This window comes from Electrona antarctica, assembly GCF_951216825.1.
Source record: "Electrona antarctica genome assembly, chromosome: 8".
Taxonomy (NCBI): domain Eukaryota; kingdom Metazoa; phylum Chordata; class Actinopteri; order Myctophiformes; family Myctophidae; genus Electrona; species Electrona antarctica.
In genome coordinates, this window is record NC_136789.1 from 34,358,382 (window position 1) to 34,379,381 (window position 21,000).

Sequence of the window (21,000 nt, forward strand, 5' to 3'; positions counted from 1 at the left end):
ACGGTAAGACTACGGTCATTAAGTAGTATTGCCATCACCAACCGTCCCGATGTTAAGACTACGGTCATTAGTATTATTGCCATCACCAACCGTCCCGATGTTAAGACTACGGTCATTAAGTAGTATTGCCATCACCAACCGTCCCGATGTTAAGACTACGGTCATTAAGTAGTATTGCCATCACCAACCGTCCCGATGTTAAGACTACGGTCATTAAGTAGTATTGCCATCACCAACCGTCCCGATGTTAAGACTACGGTCATTAAGTAGTATTGCCATCACCAACCGTCCCGATGTTAAGACTACGGTCATTAAGTAGTATTGCCATCACCAACCGTCCCGATGTTAAGACTACGGTCATTAAGTAGTATTGCCATCACCAACCGTCCCGATGTTAAGACTACGGTCATTAAGTAGTATTGCCATCACCAACCGTCCCGATGTTAAGACTACGGTCATTAAGTAGTATTGCCATCACCAACCGTCCCGATGTTAAGACTACGGTCATTAAGTAGTATTGCCATCACCAACCGTCCCGATGTTAAGACTACGGTCATTAAGTAGTATTGCCATCACCAACCGTCCCGATGTTAAGACTACGGTCATTAAGTAGTATTGCCATCACCAACCGTCCCGATGTTAAGACTACGGTCATTAAGTAGTATTGCCATCACCAACCGTCCCGATGTTAAGACTACGGTCATTAAGTAGTATTGCCATCACCAACCGTCCCGATGTTAAGACTACGGTCATTAAGTAGTATTGCCATCACCAACCGTCCCGATGTTAAGACTACGGTCATTAAGTAGTATTGCCATCACCAACCGTCCCGATGTTAAGACTACGGTCATTAAGTAGTATTGCCATCACCAACCGTCCCGATGTTAAGACTACGGTCATTAAGTAGTATTGCCATCACCAACCGTCCCGATGTTAAGACTACGGTCATTAAGTAGTATTGCCATCACCAACCGTCCCGATGTTAAGACTACGGTCATTAAGTAGTATTGCCATCACCAACCGTCCCGATGTTAAGACTACGGTCATTAAGTAGTATTGCCATCACCAACCGTCCCGATGTTAAGACTACGGTCATTAAGTAGTATTGCCATCACCAACCGTCCCGATGTTAAGACTACGGTCATTAAGTAGTATTGCCATCACCAACCGTCCCGATGTTAAGACTACGGTCATTAAGTAGTATTGCCATCACCAACCGTCCCGATGTTAAGACTACGGTCATTAAGTAGTATTGCCATCACCAACCGTCCCGATGTTAAGACTACGGTCATTAAGTAGTATTGCCATCACCAACCGTCCCGATGTTAAGACTACGGTCATTAAGTAGTATTGCCATCACCAACCGTCCCGATGTTAAGACTACGGTCATTAAGTAGTATTGCCATCACCAACCGTCCCGATGTTAAGACTACGGTCATTAAGTAGTATTGCCATCACCAACCGTCCCGATGTTAAGACTACGGTCATTAAGTAGTATTGCCATCACCAACCGTCCCGATGTTAAGACTACGGTCATTAAGTAGTATTGCCATCACCAACCGTCCCGATGTTAAGACTACGGTCATTAAGTAGTATTGCCATCACCAACCGTCCCGATGTTAAGACTACGGTCATTAAGTAGTATTGCCATCACCAACCGTCCCGATGTTAAGACTACGGTCATTAAGTAGTATTGCCATCACCAACCGTCCCGATGTTAAGACTACGGTCATTAAGTAGTATTGCCATCACCAACCGTCCCGATGTTAAGACTACGGTCATTAAGTAGTATTGCCATCACCAACCGTCCCGATGTTAAGACTACGGTCATTAAGTAGTATTGCCATCACCAACCGTCCCGATGTTAAGACTACGGTCATTAAGTAGTATTGCCATCACCAACCGTCCCGATGTTAAGACTACGGTCATTAAGTAGTATTGCCATCACCAACCGTCCCGATGTTAAGACTACGGTCATTAAGTAGTATTGCCATCACCAACCGTCCCGATGTTAAGACTACGGTCATTAAGTAGTATTGCCATCACCAACCGTCCCGATGTTAAGACTACGGTCATTAAGTAGTATTGCCATCACCAACCGTCCCGATGTTAAGACTACGGTCATTAAGTAGTATTGCCATCACCAACCGTCCCGATGTTAAGACTACGGTCATTAAGTAGTATTGCCATCACCAACCGTCCCGATGTTAAGACTACGGTCATTAAGTAGTATTGCCATCACCAACCGTCCCGATGTTAAGACTACGGTCATTAAGTAGTATTGCCATCACCAACCGTCCCGATGTTAAGTTCAACAACACATTAAAAAGGAAAGGAGATGCCAAACAAACAGGTTGTCTTCTTCAGGGTATATGATGTGTTCAACAACACAGACATGCAAAATAACACTGACAGCTGTGAGGTGATGAGAGCTTGACCAGCTTAGCAACGGTTGCTAAACTATATGGATTGGCATTGGACAATCGCTGTTTTTCGGTTACCTTCTCCACCAGCCTCTGGGGCAGCAGGTCTTCGATGAACTGTCGGAGGTGCTCTCGGACCACGGCCTGGTGGAAGAAGGTGACCCTGCCGTTCACCAGGCCCACGATGGAGGGCGCGCGGTGGGCGCCCATCTGGCTGGCCAGGCGGCGCTCCAGGCCCAGGTCCACGATGCCGATGCCCACGCCTGGGGTTCCAAAATAGATCCCATTAGTCGTCGAAATACACCCTGGTTTATTTCATTCTCAAACATTTTCATGTCAAGGACCCCCATAATTATATGTAATTGACCCCCATCTGAAAATATGTTCTTCCAGGGACCCCTGAAAAGAATATATATTCAAAGATTTGCACTACATTTTCACGATTTTTCAAAAATAGCAGACCTTGTCATCTACAAGCTTGTAGCGCGGCACTCTGTGCCACGCTATGAGCTTGTAGATCTGCTATTTTGCAATAGCTAAAGTAGAACATAATGCTTAAAACACCAAAAGGGGTTCCCGCCCAGAATGTGTTAAGCTGCGTTCAGACCTGTAGATAGTTAGAGCGGCGCCATTACATACAAAGACAATGCGAATGGGGCGACGCGAACGAAGTGAACGGCCACCTGGTATCTTCGTCCTGGCTAGAAAAATCCAACTGAAGCGACCTTGGCTTCCCCCCACCCCCACCCCGACTCCACGCATCGTGTCCTGACAGCTTCCTCCCACCCCGACTCCACGCATCGTGTCCCGACAGCTTCCCCCCACCCCGACTCCACGCATCGTGTCCTGACAGCTTCCTCCCACCCCGACTCCACGCATCGTGTCCCGACAGCTTCCCCCCACCCCGACTCCACGCATCGTGTCCTGACAGCTTCCCCCCACCCCGACTCCACGCATCGTGTCCTGAGGCTCCCCCCACCCCGACTCCACGCATCGTGTCCCGACAGCTTCCCCCCACCCCGACTCCACGCATCGTGTCCCGACAGCTTCCCCCCACCCCGACTCCACGCATCGTGTCCCGACAGCTTCCCCCCACCCCGACTCCACGCATCGTGTCCCGACAGCTTCCCCCCACCCCGACTCCACGCATCGTGTCCTGAGGCTCCCCCCACCCCGACTCCACGCATCGTGTCCTGACAGCTTCCCCCCACCCCGACTCCACGCATCGTGTCCTGACAGCTTCCCCCCACCCCGACTCCACGCATCGTGTCCTGACAGCTTCCCCCCACCCCGACTCCACGCATCGTGTCCCGACAGCTTTCCCCCACCCCGACTCCACGCATCGTGTCCCGACAGCTTCCCCCCACCCCGACTCCACGCATCGTGTCCCGACAGCTTCCCCCCCACCCCGACTCCACGCATCGTGTCCCGACAGCTTCCCCCCACCCCGACTCCACGCATCGTGTCCTGACAGCTTCCCCCCACCCCGACTCCACGCATCGTGTCCCGACAGCTTCCCCCCACCCCGACTCCACGCATCGTGTCCTGACAGCTTCCCCCCACCCCGACTCCCCCCACCCCACGCATCGTGTCCTGACAGCTTCCCCCCACCCCGACTCCCCCCACCCCGACTCCACGCATCGTGTCCCGACAGCTTCCCCCCACCCCGACTCCACGCATCGTGTCCCGACAGCTTCCCCCCACCCCGACTCCACGCATCGTGTCCTGAGACTCCCCCCACCCCGACTCCACGCATCGTGTCCCGACAGCTTCCCCCCACCCCGACTCCACGCATCGTGTCCTGACAGCTTCCTCCCACCCCGACTCCACGCATCGTGTCCTGACAGCTTCCCCCCACCCCGACTCCACGCATCGTGTCCCGACAGCTTCCCCCCCACCCCGACTCCACGCATCGTGTCCCGACAGCTTCCCCCCACCCCGACTCCACGCATCGTGTCCTGACAGCTTCCCCCCACCCCGACTCCACGCATCGTGTCCTGACAGCTTCCTCCCACCCCGACTCCACGCATCGTGTCCCGACAGCTTCCCCCCACCCCGACTCCACGCATCGTGTCCTGACAGCTTCGCCCCACCCCGACTCCACGCATCGTGTCCCGACAGCTTCCCCCCACCCCGACTCCACGCATCGTGTCCCGACAGCTTGTCCCCCACCCCGACTCCACGCATCGTGTCCCGACAGCTTCCCCCCACCCCGACTCCACGCATCGTGTCCCGACAGCTTCCCCCCACCCCGACTCCACGCATCGTGTCCCGACAGCTTCCCCCCACCCCGACTCCACGCATCGTGTCCCGACAGCTTCCCCCCACCCCGACTCCACGCATCGTGTCCTGACAGCTTCCCCCCACCCCGACTCCACGCATCGTGTCCTGACAGCTTCCCCCCACCCCGACTCCACGCATCGTGTCCCGACAGCTTCCCCCCACCCCGACTCCACGCATCGTGTCCCGACAGCTTCCCCCCACCCCGACTCCACGCATCGTGTCCCGACAGCTTCCCCCCACCCCGACTCCACGCATCGTGTCCCGAAAGCTTCCCCCCACCCCGACTCCACGCATCGTGTCCTGACAGCTTCCCCCCACCCCGACTCCACGCAACGTGTCCCGAAAGCTTCCCCCCACCCCGACTCCACGCATCGTGTCCCGAAAGCTTCCCCCCACCCCAACCATGCTCATTTTTTCTGCACAGACTAACAAAGCCAGTTGTAGGAGTGGTTTACACCACTCAAAAATCATGTCTGACGTAATGAAATCACACCCGGGTGAACAGGGTGAACATAGCAACCATGCTCATTTTTTCTGCACTAACAAAGCCAGTTGTAGGAGTGGTTTACACCACTCAAAAAATATAGAACAGAGACGTCATGGGTGGACGAGCGGGTGCATTTGGTTACACTCCCAAAGTTAAGTTACTGTGTCTACAGCCAATCGGCATGCGGCGCAAGCAAAGGGACCTTTTATTTTATTTTTTTATCAATGTTGACCTCTCCGACCAAAGTAAAGTGATTGAAGCGACTGGAAACAAATATATATACACAGCTATACAGTGTACTGTACGTACCCAGCGGCTCCAGTCTGAACACAGCTTTACAGTGTACTGTACGTACCCAGCGGCTCCAGTCTGAATACAGCTTTACAGTGTACTGTACGTACCCAGCGGCTCCAGTCTGAACACATCTTTACAGTGTACTGTACGTACCCAGCGGCTCCAGTCTGAACACAGCTTTACAGTGTACTGTACGTACCCAGCGGCTCCAGTCTGAACACAGCTTTACAGTGTACTGTACGTACCCAGCGGCTCCAGTCTGAACACAGCTTTACAGTGTACTGTACGTACCCAGCGGCTCCAGTCTGAACACAGCTTTACAGTGTACTGTACGTACCCAGCGGCTCCAGTCTGAACACAGCTTTACAGTGTACTGTACGTACCCAGCGGCTCCAGTCTGAGCACATCTTTACAGTGTACTGTACGTACCCAGCGGCTCCAGTCTGAACACAGCTTTACAGTGTACTGTACGTACCCAGCGGCTCCAGTCTGAACACAGCTTTACAGTGTACTGTACGTACCCAGCGGCTCCAGTCTGAACACATCTTTACAGTGTACTGTACGTACCCAGCGGCTCCAGTCTGAACACAGCTTTACAGTGTACTGTACGTACCCAGCGGCTCCAGTCTGAGCACATCTTTACAGTGTACTGTACGTACCCAGCGGCTCCAGTCTGAACACATCTTTACAGTGTACTGTACGTACCCAGCGGCTCCAGTCTGAACACAGCTTTACAGTGTACTGTACGTACCCAGCGGCTCCAGTCTGAGCACATCTTTACAGTGTACTGTACGTACCCAGCGGCTCCAGTCTGAACACATCTTTACAGTGTACTGTACGTACCCAGCGGCTCCAGTCTGAACACAGCTTTACAGTGTACTGTACGTACCCAGCCGCTCCAGTCTGAACACAGCTTTACAGTGTACTGTACGTACCCAGCGGCTCCAGTCTGAACACATCTTTACAGTGTACTGTACGTACCCAGCGGCTCCAGTCTGAACACATCTTTACAGTGTACTGTACGTACCCAGCGGCTCCAGTCTGAACACAGCTTTACAGTGTACTGTACGTACCCAGCGGCTCCAGTCTGAGCACATCTTTACAGTGTACTGTACGTACCCAGCGGCTCCAGTCTGAACACATCTTTACAGTGTACTGTACGTACCCAGCGGCTCCAGTCTGAGCACAGCTTTACAGTGTACTGTACGTACCCAGCGGCTCCAGTCTGAACACAGCGTTACAGTGTACTGTACGTACCCAGGGGCTCCAGTCTGAACACAGCTTTACAGTGTACTGTACGTACCCAGCGGCTCCAGTCTGAACACAGCGTTACAGTGTACTGTACGTACCCAGCGGCTCCAGTCTGAACACAGCGTTACAGTGTACTGTACGTACCCAGCGGCTCCAGTCTGAACACAGCGTTACAGTGTACTGTACGTACCCAGCGGCTCCAGTCTGAACACAGCTTTACAGTGTACTGTACGTACCCAGCGGCTCCAGTCTGAACACATCTTTACAGTGTACTGTACGTACCCAGCGGCTCCAGTCTGAACACATCTTTACAGTGTACTGTACGTACCCAGCGGCTCCAGTCTGAACACAGCTTTACAGTGTACTGTACGTACCCAGCGGCTCCAGTCTGAGCACATCTTTACAGTGTACTGTACGTACCCAGCGGCTCCAGTCTGAACACATCTTTACAGTGTACTGTACGTACCCAGCGGCTCCAGTCTGAGCACAGCTTTACAGTGTACTGTACGTACCCAGCGGCTCCAGTCTGAACACAGCGTTACAGTGTACTGTACGTACCCAGGGGCTCCAGTCTGAACACAGCTTTACAGTGTACTGTACGTACCCAGCGGCTCCAGTCTGAACACAGCGTTACAGTGTACTGTACGTACCCAGCGGCTCCAGTCTGAACACAGCGTTACAGTGTACTGTACGTACCCAGCGGCTCCAGTCTGAACACAGCGTTACAGTGTACTGTACGTACCCAGCGGCTCCAGTCTGAACACAGCGTTACAGTGTACTGTACGTACCCAGCGGCTCCAGTCTGAACACATCTTTACAGTGTACTGTACGTACCCAGCGGCTCCAGTCTGAACACAGCGTTACAGTGTACTGTACGTACCCAGCGGCTCCAGTCTGAACACAGCGTTACAGTGTACTGTACGTACCCAGCGGCTCCAGTCTGAACACAGCGTTACAGTGTACTGTACGTACCCAGCGGCTCCAGTCTGAACACAGCGTTACAGTGTACTGTAGTGTTGTCAAAAATATCGATATATCGATAAATATCGATAATTATAAAATAAAAACGGTTCAATATGAATTCCCCGTGGTATCGATCTATCGATACTCCGTTTGTTATAACGATACTCCGTTTGTACCTCTGCCGTTGGTGAAGAAAACACTTGCGCAACAGCCGGGGCCAGTAGCACACACACACGGCGCAGCCTGACTGGAACGCAATGCATGCAGGCTGCAGCCCCTCCCCTCTCCACTCTGTCTCTCTAGCCATGTGAGTGTGCTACTGTTGCTGAGCTGCTCTGGTGCGAGTATAGTTAAGAAATATCCGGGTATGCTTATCAGCTTTACGGTTAATTTGCATAATAATAAATGCGTGTTCTGATCTTAAATCCCTTTTATTTTATATCGTTTTTAGTAATAGTACAACATAAACATTACAGAGACTGTAGTTGTCACTGTACAATACTTTAAAACAGTTGTCATGTTGCACATATGCCTAAAATTGCTGTTATTTGCGCCGGCCAGCTTGTCACACTCCAGGCTGCATGAACAGCAGCGCTCGGGCGCTGTTTTCTGCCCCCGCAATGTCGTTGTCCCAAAGTTCTCTGTTGTACTTCAAATGGCTGGTTGGCTACAACGGTAGCTTTGCGGTAGTCAAAACTTAAGCGAGTGACAGCGAGACGAGATTAACACAACATGTCGACCGTATCAATGCAGAGACCTACTTGGCATTATTAAATCCATGAATGGCCTGGAGGTAGAACGTTTAAGGCCGCCGCCGCTTCCTCCTCCTCCTCCTCCTCCTCCCGGCTATCAAGTTAGCCATGTGCTATCGATGTTTGAGGGTTTTCTCGTCAGCGAAAAGTCAACAAACAGAACACGGTGACATGCATGCTGATCTTCCTTAATAATAAAAAAAAAGGCTTAGCCCATGCGTCCAGTGGCTTTATAGATATAGGCTGCTCAGATCTGGACTGGACTTATTTATGTTTTGGACTAGAACAGGCGGACCTCTGTACTGTAGACGCGCAGATGCATGCATGCAGATGCGATGCGTTGTTTATTGATGATTAAGCCTACAACAATGTATTTATATTGTTAAATGTTGCTTTTTTGTTTGTCTTTTTAAAAGGAGCATAAATAAATGTATACCATTTCGTCTACCAACTTTAATTATGTAGCCTATACATGCATATTACATTTAATAATAATCAACCAATTATCCGTTAATGACCCGGTTAATCCTGTCGGCTAACCGGATGGGAAATTATCCGTTACCGACATCCCTACCATAGACACTTGCCCAAATGTGCTGACTTCATCACATTTGTGATGACGGCTATGGCCATTTTTAGCCCAAGGACTGTTTTCCGTGCAAAACTAATGCTTCGAATGGATTCAGAATGATGAAAACCCTCTAGTTTGACACGTCACATCACATGCTACTTAAGGCATAATGAAATTTAGAACATTTTGCCTTATAGGCTAATGGTTGCATGGTACCCCAACTTTCAGCAGCTGTCAAAAATTCCCCTAGGGTGGTTGAATATAAACCAATGTGGGATATGTTAGTAGACACCTTTACAAACCCATTGGTGAAGAAAATTATTGGTAAGAAATGTATTCCCAGATTTTATTAATATCCCCTGACTAATAAGACATAGAGCGCCAAAGTCCTGACGTCACTCGCTCATCCCCTGGTTCACAGAAGATATACTATACTCGCAATAATAGTTAATGGAATTGTATCGTACAATTATTTTTGTATTGAATTGTATTGAATTGTATCGTATCGTATCGAATATTGATATTTTTCAAAATATCGATATCGAAGTTAGAAATCCAGTATCGTGACAACACTAGTGTACTGTACGTACCCAGCGGCTCCAGTCTGAACACAGCGTTACAGTGTACTGTACGTACCCAGCGGCTCCAGTCTGAACACAGCGTTACAGTGTACTGTACGTACCCAGCGGCTCCAGTCTGAACACATCTTTACAGTGTACTGTACGTACCCAGCGGCTCCAGTCTGAACACAGCGTTACAGTGTACTGTACGTACCCAGCGGCTCCAGTCTGAACACAGCGTTACAGTGTACTGTACGTACCCAGCGGCTCCAGTCTGAACACAGCGTTACAGTGTACTGTACGTACCCAGCGGCTCCAGTCTGAACACAGCGTTACAGTGTACTGTACGTACCCAGGGGCTCCAGCTCCTGCACCGTCTCCTTCCACACAGGCTCGATGTGGATGCAGGCGAAGCACCACTCGGACGTCACCTTGATGAGGTAGGGCCTCCTGTAGCTGTCAGGTAACACCTCGCTGTTGTACTGGACGTGGTGCAGCAGGTACTTGTTGTCCGAGAAGTCCCTGGACCTGGAGGAGAGAGAGAGAATGTATACGGTAAGCACAGGTTTAGGCTAGAAGTTAAGATTTAACCCCATTATAAACAGTGGTTTTCAACTTTTTTTTAATTTTTTTATCCCATGATTTTGTAACCCATTTTTCACCCCTGTGTCAATTATCTAATGTGATCCTGGGCTCTACACACCCTCCGCCAACCTAGTCCCCATATATGGGGGACATGGGGAGAGCAACGGATTTGAACTCATGCTTCCTTCATGCCTGAGTGTCCAAGTCGCTCCTTTACACCTGACAGGGGGAGTTTCCCTGGTTGGACGTAGCGCGTGGAAGGAACACATTATTCCAACCAGTTCCTTTCCCCTCCATCAGGCGCCCCGGCTGGCCAGGGGGAGGCAGTTTAGAGACCAGGATTACTGCATGTTTTTTGTGAGGGTACCTACCCTAGGGGACACGGGGAGAACATGCAAACTCCACACAGAAAGGCCCTTTCGCCAACCCTGCCTCGGGTATGGGCACTGATGACGTGGAGGAGGAAACACGCCGCCAGCACACACAGCGTCCCGAGCGGGAATCGAACCCAGGACCTTCTAGCTGTGAGGTGACAGCACTACCAACTGTGCCACCGTGCCCCCCCCTTTTTTATATCAAAGTATTTCATATCAAATAGCATAAACGCGATATGCTTATGAACTCCGGGCTATGCTGCTGGGGTCTGTTGGGGGAAACATGACGACGGGGGGGAATTCTGCTTAAATAGACCCCATGGAAAGTCATTTGGGATGAATAAAATCACACGCCATATCACGTAATTTTCAGAAGCCATGCATTGGAGTGACTAGTGCCCCTCAATACGTAGGGAAATGAGCTATACGTTATTTAGTCTGGGAGTTTAAGTCCTTTAAGAGCAGGGAGACCAGACCAGTTCTTATATATCCGGTTTCCCTGAAAAGGGCACCATAAGGACATGGCCTGGCCGGCACAGGCAGCTATATTTAACTGCACAGACTGCTCCCCAATATTGTCAACATCACCCATTACCCACATGACAGGCATGGGGAGGGTACACGTACCGGGGGAAGTGCATGAAGGACTCGTACCGGGGGAAGTGCATGAAGAAGGACTCGTACCGGGGGAAGTGCATGAAGGACTCGTACCGGGGGAAGTGCATGAAGAAGGACTCGTACCGGGGGAAGTGCATGAAGGACTCGTACCGGGGGAAGTGCATGAAGGACTCGTACCAGGGGAAGTGCATGAAGGACTCGTACCAGGGGAAGTGCATGAAGGACTCGTACCGGGGGAAGTGCATGAAGGACTCGTACCGGGGGAAGTGCATGAAGAAGGACTCGTACCGGGGGAAGTGCATGAAGGACTCGTACCGGGGGAAGTGCATGAAGGACACGTACCGGGGGAAGTGCATGAAGGACTCGTACCAGGGGAAGTGCATGAAGGACTCGTACCGGGGGAAGTGCATGAAGAAGGACTCGTACCGGGGGAAGTGCATGAAGGACTCGTACCGGGGGAAGTGCATGAAGAAGGACTCGTACCGGGGGAAGTGCATGAAGGACTCGTACCGGGGGAAGTGCATGAAGGACTCGTACCGGGGGAAGTGCATGAAGGACTCGTACCGGGGGAAGTGCATGAAGGACTCGTACCGGGGGAAGTGCATGAAGGACTCGTACCGGGGGAAGTGCATGAAGGACTCGTACCGGGGGAAGTGCATGAAGGACTCGTACCGGGGGAAGTGCATGAAGGACTCGTACCGGGGGAAGTGCATGAAGGACACGTACCGGGGGAAGTGCATGAAGGACTCGTACCAGGGGAAGTGCATGAAGGACTCGTACCAGGGGAAGTGCATGAAGGACTCGTACCGGGGGAAGTGCATGAAGGACTCGTACCGGGGGAAGTGCATGAAGGACTCGTACCGGGGGAAGTGCATGAAGGACACGTACCGGGGGAAGTGCATGAAGGACTCGTACCAGGGGAAGTGCATGAAGGACTCGTACCGGGGGAAGTGCATGAAGAAGGACTCGTACCGGGGGAAGTGCATGAAGGACTCGTACCGGGGGAAGTGCATGAAGAAGGACTCGTACCGGGGGAAGTGCATGAAGGACTCGTACCGGGGGAAGTGCATGAAGGACTCATACCGGGGGAAGTGCATGAAGGACTCGTACCGGGGGAAGTGCATGAAGGACTCGTACCGGGGGAAGTGCATGAAGGACTCGTACCGGGGGAAGTGCATGAAGGACTCGTACCGGGGGAAGTGCATGAAGGACTCGTACACGTACCGGGGGAAGTGCATGAAGAAGGACTCGTCAAAGTAGAAGCTGTTGTGGAAGCCGCGGTAGCCTCCTCCTCCTCCCTGCTGAGACTGGCCCAGAGGCTGGTTGTCGTCCATCTGGCCGTAGCGGTCAAAGTTAGCTCTCCTCTCCTCGTTGGAAAGGATCTGTACGGGGGGGGGGGGGGAGAGAGAGGGTGAGAGAGAGAGGGTGAGAGAGAGAGGGATAGAGAGAGAGAGAGAGAGAGAGAGAAGCTGAATTCAAATACATTCAAATCTCACTCGCTCACTCTGTCACTCCAACATGGCGGTGTTGCGGTGAAATTGGTGACCTGCTGAAATATGTGACAATCGTGTTGACGTCACATAGTGCCAATGTTCGAAAGTAAAATATTGTGGTTTTTTTATTAGCAGAGTTCAAACTAGCTGCATTTAGGCCACGTATGGTCCACAAGATGGTCACATATTTCGGCAGGTCACCAATTTCACCACAGGGATCATTGGACGACCTGCTCTACCTCCTGAGCCACAGCCGCCCATAACACCACCATGCTGGAGTGAGCGAGTGTGAGTGAGCCGAGATTTGGGGTATTGGAATTTGGCCAGAGAGAGAAAGAGACATTTGTGTCTGTGTGTGTGTGTGTGTGTGTGTGCTGTGTACACTCCAAATTCCAGTTGTCAATTTATGTAACTCTGAGACTGAACACATGCAGTCAGATGCACTCACAGGTCCATTTGGTTACATTTGTACTGCAGTCTAAAGAGTCAGATGAACTACAGTATACCAACCTCGTAGGATTTAGTAATCTTGATGAACATGTCCTCAGCTCCTGGGCTCTTGTTTTTATCAGGGTGCCTGGAAAAAGAAATAGCAATATCAGTATCACAATGCAGAAATACTTTGTTAAATGTCCGTAGCAATAAATCCTGCTTTTCCTTTGTTGCCTAGATCAGGGGTTCTCAACCCGTGGGTCGCGACCCCTCGAGGGGTCGCCAAATTATTTTGGGGGGTCCCCAAATTATAAAAAAAATAAAAAAACATATATATATTTTTTTTTGCAACTGAATGGCTGTAAAGTGGAAATGAAGAGTTTACATATAGTACACATAGTACATGCATACACCTTCCCTAATGATTATGGTTTCAGTATTTATTTATGGTGTATATTGTCTCTATTATTAAGGTTATTGTAGCAGTCAATTTATATTGGGGGTCGGGAGGGGGCGGGGCGGGGCGGGGCGGGGCGGGGCGGGGGTCCCGAGACGTTGCCAAAGCATTTTCGGGGGTCCCCGGCCAAAAAGGTTGAGAACCCCTGGCCTAGATCAGTGGAAGAGGTTGTTCCAGGGGGTCCCCAGCCAAATGATAGTTGGGACCAATTGAACCCTTGAGGGTCTGTAACTCTGAGAGTGTACAAAAGGAACCAAATGGACCCTACTGGGTGCCAATGGACCCTACTGGGTCCATTTGTACACTCTGAGTTACATTCATTGATTTGATTGATTGATTGTACAATATGAATTGGGGGTCCCAGAGCTAGAAATGCCATGAAATGGGGGACCGTGGCCTAATGCAGGTCAAACCGTGGGCCCTTGACATGAAAATGGTTGAGAATCACTGCTAAAGCCACACAAATCTTCTCTTATGGGGGATCCTTGGCATATCTTTTCAAACGGGGGTCTGCGGGCTAGGGAGTATACGTTTGGGGGTCCTTGACATGACAAAGTCTGGGAACCAGTGTCCTAGAATGAACTGGTGGAAGCTATACTACCTTCCAGCGCTTATTTTGTCAACTAAAAACCATGACAAAATGTTTTGTACACACACACACACACACACACACACACACACACACACACACACACACACACACACACACACACACACACACACACACACACACACACACACACACACACACACACACACACACACACACACACACACACACACACACACACACACACACACACACACACACACACACCATAGTCTGTATTGTATCGAGCCTTGACACTTGCTTTCGTATGATAGTTAGTCTGGATCCAAGGCTAAAACAGTCTCGATCCAAGGCTAAAACATGACAATGTCTGGGCTGTCGACGCAAAAGCAAGTGATATGAAGCTCAATCGCACTGTAGAAACCACAGCGATGGCTTTGAGAGCTTGTAGATCGGCTGTTCTTCACTGTAGAAACCACAGCGATGGCTTTGAGATCTTGTAGATCGGCTGTTCTTCACTGTAGAAACCACAGCGATGGCTTTGAGAGCTTGTAGATCGGCTGTTCTTCACTGTAGAAACCACAGCGATGGCTTTGAGAGCTTGTAGATCGGCTGTTCTTCACTGTAGAAACCACAGCTATGGCTTTGAGAGCTTGTAGATCGGCTGTTCTTCACTGTAGAAACCACAGTTATGCTTTGAGAGCTTGTAGATCGGCTGTTCTTCACTGTAGAAACCACAGTTATGCTTTGAGAGCTTGAGGTCGGCTGTTCTTCGGCGAGTGACGCCGTCGTAACGGACTGAGCATTAAATATAACACGTAATCATCAGCAACTAAGTGACCTCTCATTCTCTGTGATGTAAATGGTAAATGGTGCATTTATATAGCGCCAAGGTGCATTACATTCACCCATTCACACACACATTCATACACCGATGGCGGCGGAAACCATGCAAGGTACCAACCAGCACATCAGGAGCAATTAGGGGCTCAGTGTCTTGCTCAAGGACACTTCGACAGTAACTCTGGGGGAGCCCGGGTTCAAACTGGCGACCTTGCGGTTACCATCCGGAAATGTTCCAATGTTTGGAATTATAGCCCATAGCACCCTGCTTTGTCTCAATGGGATAGTTCCAATGTTTGGAACTATAGCCCATAACAGTAACACCCTGCTTTGCGGCGAGATCAAAGCGTGTGGCCACTCTCTTACTATTCCACTCGTTCCCCAGATGAGTAGTAAAGTGATAATTTAATGACTTTTAAGACATTTTTTTTAAAGAAAAGACCACTACTGCATCAAGTAATCACTAATCGACAAACCATTTTGGTCAAACATTGGCCATGTTGTCAAATATAATATAGAAAGAAAGAGGCAAAATTTGTGAGAATAGCCGATCAACAAGCCCACGTATTTATCAGTGAAACAGAGTCAAACTAAATGTAATGCCTCAGCTCCTATACAATCCTTATTAAGTGCTTATCGGGGTCCCCACTTCAAATTATGATTATTTTGGGGGGGTTTGATGCACATTACACAACATGATGGTGGTTGGGTGGTGGGGGTCAGTCAAGCCACACACACACACACACACACACACACACACACCACACACTCACCATTCTCTGACCAGGTTCTTGTACGCCTTCTTGATATCGGGCTGGCTGGCCCCCCTGCCCACCCCCAGCACCGTGTAGGGGTCCGCGTGCTCACCGCAGTGGCCCTCCTCCACCACCACCAGCAGCTGTACAATAACAACAACAATGGCGGTGGTCCTCCAGAGAAGAGGTGGACAACATGATGATGATGTCCAGCAGGACCACGGCCGTCGACAGCCGGAGGAGACCCCCATCATCACCACCACCTTCACACCACCAGCTAATGGAACTCAACCTCCTCCTCCTCCTCCTCCTCCTCCTCCTCTATCTGACGGCCATCATGGCTGTGACTGTTTGTATATATTCTATCTTTCAGCTGAATTATGGCTCATCTTTAGTCGTTGCAGATCTTTGGGGAAACGTAAATATACATTACATTCGGGGGACACACTTCTTGGCTAGGCTAGTTTAGGCTAACGACGGTGACTAGTGCTGGAACGAACTGGACTGTTGTGGACAAACAGCGCATGCTCCGCACACGCGGTGTTGCCAGAGTTTGTGAGAGAAATAAGCATCCATGGTGGTCTATGAAAACAAGCCCAAATAGAAGCGACTACTGTACTACTAGCCTAGATGAAAAATAGCCGATCTACAAGCTCACAACGCGCCACATGGCGACGCGTTGTGAGCTTGTAGATCTGCTATTTTCAACAAGACAAATGTTGGGGGGGAAAAGTGACAAATGTGCAATATTTTTTGAATTTGTTATCTAGGGTTCTTTTATCTAGGGTCCTCCTTTGACAAATACATAAATGTCGAGGTCCTTCACATGTGTGAGAATGACAATCACTGTTTTAAACAACATAGGATTAGGAAATAAGTCCAAATCAGCGACTACAAATCAGCCCCAAAAATCACACGTGTGAAGTAAGTGGTGCAACTCCGTGTGGGGGTCCCCGGGGGGTTCCGGCGAGCCGCCCAGCGTCCGAAACGGTCGAGAAATGACAGAGTTACCGTGTGGGGGTCACTGTACTGTACTGTACTGTACTGTACTGTACTGTACTGTACTGTACTGTACTGTACTGTACTGTACTGTACTGTACTGTTAATATGTATGTGTGTGTTAGGCTGCACAACAGTGACACTTGGTTTTGAAAACCAACCAGATGCTATTTTCGTGCTCGGACACAGCCAGCCAGGGACAGACCCAGCCAGGCAGCCAGGCAGCCAGAGACACACAAAGATCCTTAATGAAGTGGTTGCACGGCACCACTTAAAAACCGTAACCCTCAACTACCAATATTTACAGAAAGAGAAGCCCAAAGTCGCTTATAATAAGCGGACATGGCAACACTGGCTCCGCAACCAACCAGCCAGCTGACTGACTGACGCGTTGGTTATTATGGATCGCACTTCTGCTCCGGGCAAACCCCGCCCTGATGATGATGACGCAGGAAAAACCCCGCCCCGTATCTTGCCTGGAGCCACAGTGGAATCCATATAATTAATAACGCCTGACTGACGGACGGACGGTGTTACGGAGAAAGTGGTGACCTGCCGAAATATGTGACCATTGATTGATTGATTGATTGATTGATTGATTGTTTGGGGCGACTGTGGCTCAAGAGGTAGAGCAGGTCGTCCAATGATCCATGGGTCGGCGGTTCGAATCCCGGCTCCTCCTGTCTACATGTCGAAGTGTCCTTGGGCAAGACACTGAACCCCAAATTGCTCCCGATGTGCTGGTTGGTACCTTGCATGGCTTCCGCCGCAATCGGTGTATGAATGTGTGTCATTGTGTGAATGTGTGTGTGAATGTGTGAATGTAATGCACAATCTATGTAAAGTGCCTTGGATAAAGGCGCTATATAAATGCACCATTTACCATTTTACCATTTACCATTGATGTATTTTACCATTTTACCATTTACCATTGATGTATTTATTAACAGTATGCAGAATAGGTACATTTCAAGCACACACAAAAACATCTTGTGAACGTCAATGTCCGACAGGCGTAAAATAACTGCTGTTTCTTTAGTATCATTACCATCTCTGACTGTTAATAAGTAAATGACACTGATTTACTTCGGAAACTGACTTTATGTGAAAAATTGGTCATATATTTCGGCAGGTCACCACTTTCTCCGTTAACTGGAGACCAGGGACAGACGGCGTAGGCAATGTTGGTCCATTTCATTTCAGAGGCAGTTATGTTTTTTGATGAGAAATTGTAGGCTACAATGTAGGAGGGAATTCAGAAAGAATTCAGAAAGAATTCAGAAAGAAAGAAAGAAATAAAGGGTATAAAGGATGTTGCTCTCCCGTCACTGTGTATTTCTAAATTAGTTGCTATGGCAACACTGAGAACTCACCCCCAGGGGCCCTTGAAGGGGTCCAGGCGACCCCCCCCAAAAAAATACATAATGTTTAGTACTCAAAATCAGTTGAAGTCGAGCTATTTCATACCTGGGCAGTTGGGCTATATTAAAAAATTGCCAATCTGTACGTGCTCAAAGTCAACACACATTGCAGTCAACACACATCGCAAGCTTGTAGATTTGCTATTTGTGACAGATTTGGCAAATGATTAATACATTAATACATTATTTTTTTCTCCAGACCATGCATTTTATTAGATGTACAGTATACAGTAATATACAGTATATCTATGTGACACATAATTAACAGCTGTATATTTACAATATAATATATTTTAAATGGGGTCCATCTTAATTACCGCAGAGTTATTGTAGTGTAGTGAACTGCAATACGACCAAACAAGGCATGGAAACCATGGTTACACGATGGAACTTGTGCATGCAAACCTCCAACGTCCAGAGTCATGGAAATATTCCAGCACAGGCAGCCAGATCCTCCCATCATGCAAAACAATGTTTAAATGGCTTAAGCATCTAACTTGCAACATTGTTTTTAATTGCACGATTTAGATTTTAATTGCTTGTACACTTGGAAATATCCTACGCACTCTGCAGGGACGTGCAGAGTGGTAGAGAGGCAGGGGCTGAAATCCCATTAAGAGGGCAATTTTGGACAAAAATAGCATTTCAAGGGATGACTTCCAAAAATAGCAAAAATAGCAGATCTACACGCTCACAACGCGTCGCAGCGCGACGTGTTGTGAGCCTTTAGGAGGGCCATTCGAGCCGCAAGCGGAACCTGCAGTACCACCGTTGCCCAGGTGGAGCCTGCAGAACCATTGCGGCTCAAGAAACCACCACTCCTGAATGAAGTGTCTGGTGCTGGGAGTCTGGTGCAACGCACAGGTCCTGGCGGTACTCCTGGTGAGAGCAGGAGTGGACCTGGTGAGACGTAGGAGGGGCCCGGACAGGAGGCAACCCAGTGAGCCTAGTCCCTCCACATGCCAGAATTGTACCTCCCAGTCCCGGCAGAGTAGTTCCGGAGTGGATCCAACGGATTGTGTGGCCCTGGTCTTTCCCATAGTGGGTCTGATCGAGGGTAGGTAGTAGCTACTTGGACTTACGTAAGTGGGGACTTGATCACCCCGGCTGGGTCACCCGAGTGAGCGGTATGATGTTCGTGAGACCGAAACCCAGATGACCTTGGGATACATCACTGAGGAAACATCTTATGATGATAAGAGCGCCCCTCACTTCACACAAGTGTGATTTGTGAGGGGCGCTAGCCAGCTTTTGAAAATAGACTGTCTATTTTACGTCATGATGATGTACGATGATAAGAGCCTCCTATATACAGCTTTTGTCCCCACCCACACGTCTCACAATGAAAGGAGAAAATAGGTCATATATGACCCTCAAATATGACGTAAATGTGTGGCAACACAAGCATTAAATGCCATTATTGACAATGAAGGGAAAATGTACGTGCAAATGGGCTAACCAATCACAATAAATTCAGTTGATGTATGATGATGTATAATGATAAGAGGGCCCCTCACTTCACATGGCTGTGATTGTTTTTATTTATTACTATACTCGTATATGGTGATTTACATATTACTGTATATTATTGTTTGTCTTGTATACATGAATTTGACACACAGGACCTTAATCGAAACAAGCCCTGGACTTATTGGGTTAACCTTTTAGCATTATTTTGTATTTGCCACCGTGAAAAAAAAGACATCTGATCCTGTCACTGTGCTCAGTTCACAAGGTTTTGTTGTATTTGAAATGTCCCAGAAGGGCAGTTGTTTTACAGACGGGTAAAACGGGCAGGGGCTGAAGCCCCCTTTGATGTCTATGTGTGCACGTCCCTGGTCTTTGTAAGAGAAAGGTTTGGTCATCCCAGGTACCAGATAACGAGGACCATGAACACGCACGTCAGCAACATGGCTCCAATCATAAGGCACGTATCCTGGGTGACCCGCCTCTCTATGGCCCTCATGACCGTAGTGGACAGCCCCAGCATGTTGGCCACGTCCAGCAGCCTCTTATGGGTGCCCTTCAGTGTCCCTCGCTGATCTCGGAGGCTGCCGAGGATGCTGCCGCCGCTGTCCAGAAGGTCGTCGATGTCTTTGTGCGTGTTGTGCAAGGCGGTGTTCTGCTGTAAGGTCTCGTCCATCATGGGGATGGACGTGTACGCGGCCTCGTCGTTGGCGGTGAAGGTTCGGCTCAGGAGTTCCTCCCGCTCCCTCTCCCGGGTCTCTCTGACGCGCCTGTCTTGGAAGGCTCCCAGGACCGCCTTAAGGTGCTGGGCGTCGTACGCGAGCTGATCGACCAGACGCTTGGCGTTCTGCCGGCGGAGTGGCGGTTCTCTGCTCTTCATGGTTTCAAGACGCCCTAGCTGATGGAAGATGTTGTCGATCCTGACGCGCAGGTCATTCTCCAGCAGGTGTACCGACTCGCGATCTGCCGACTCCAGACTCCCCATGTGAGACTGGACGTCTTGGATTTGCTTGTTTGTCTGATGGTAGAGCGTCTCCATTTCTGCGTTTTTGATTTCAGACCTTTGCTTTGTGGTCTGCACAGGGAATTAACGCCCCTTAGCGGTCACCTCGTCACCCGAAGGTAGGCGAGCGATCTCCGACGTTGAATCGTCAGAGAATGAGTAATTGCCGCCAAGTAATTCGCAGAGATAGTTTGTACATGATGTTTTTAAAAGAAAAGTTGGAAAATGACACGTATTTGACCACTCACTTTAAGTCATGACGACAGCGTGATGTCATGGCGTGATGTCATTACATACAAACTGACTGTCGATTAATGTTTATTATTAGTTCATTTATAATCATATATGTTTTAATGCACACAAAAATGCATCATTGGCACACATTTGCTAGCATCATAATTCCTAAAATAAAATCAATA

The 21,000-nt window shown here is 49.5% G+C and overlaps 2 protein-coding genes across 3 annotated transcripts in view; both read right to left on the minus strand.

Moving 5' to 3' along the window:
- LOC306928576 (dnaJ homolog subfamily C member 16-like) overlaps nucleotides 1-16,228 on the minus strand; it is a 41,562-nt gene extending 25,334 nt beyond the window's left edge. The window contains exons 1-5 of one of the 2 annotated variants that reach the window (XM_079508803.1): nucleotides 15,710-16,228; nucleotides 13,165-13,231; nucleotides 12,386-12,543; nucleotides 9,937-10,112; nucleotides 2,502-2,686 (exon numbers count right to left, since the gene is read on the minus strand). In XM_079508803.1, coding sequence (XP_079364929.1) covers nucleotides 2,502-2,686; nucleotides 9,937-10,112; nucleotides 12,386-12,543; nucleotides 13,165-13,231; nucleotides 15,710-15,945 — 822 coding nt within the window. In that variant the 5' untranslated portion in view covers nucleotides 15,946-16,228. Of the gene's footprint in view, nucleotides 1-2,501; nucleotides 2,687-9,936; nucleotides 10,113-11,197; nucleotides 11,218-12,385; nucleotides 12,544-13,164; nucleotides 13,232-15,709 lie in introns of those variants that run through there. The other variant, XM_079508804.1, reaches the window with a different exon arrangement.
- Nucleotides 16,229-19,972: 3,744 nt separating this feature from the next.
- On the minus strand, nucleotides 19,973-20,617 carry LOC306927783 (Golgi SNAP receptor complex member 2-like; the record flags this gene model as incomplete). Its single annotated transcript, XM_079507634.1, has 1 exon — nucleotides 19,973-20,617. The coding sequence occupies one exon, from the start codon at nucleotides 20,615-20,617 to the stop codon at nucleotides 19,973-19,975; it is 645 nt and encodes a 214-aa protein (XP_079363760.1).
- Between the last annotated feature and the right edge of the window lie 383 nt (nucleotides 20,618-21,000).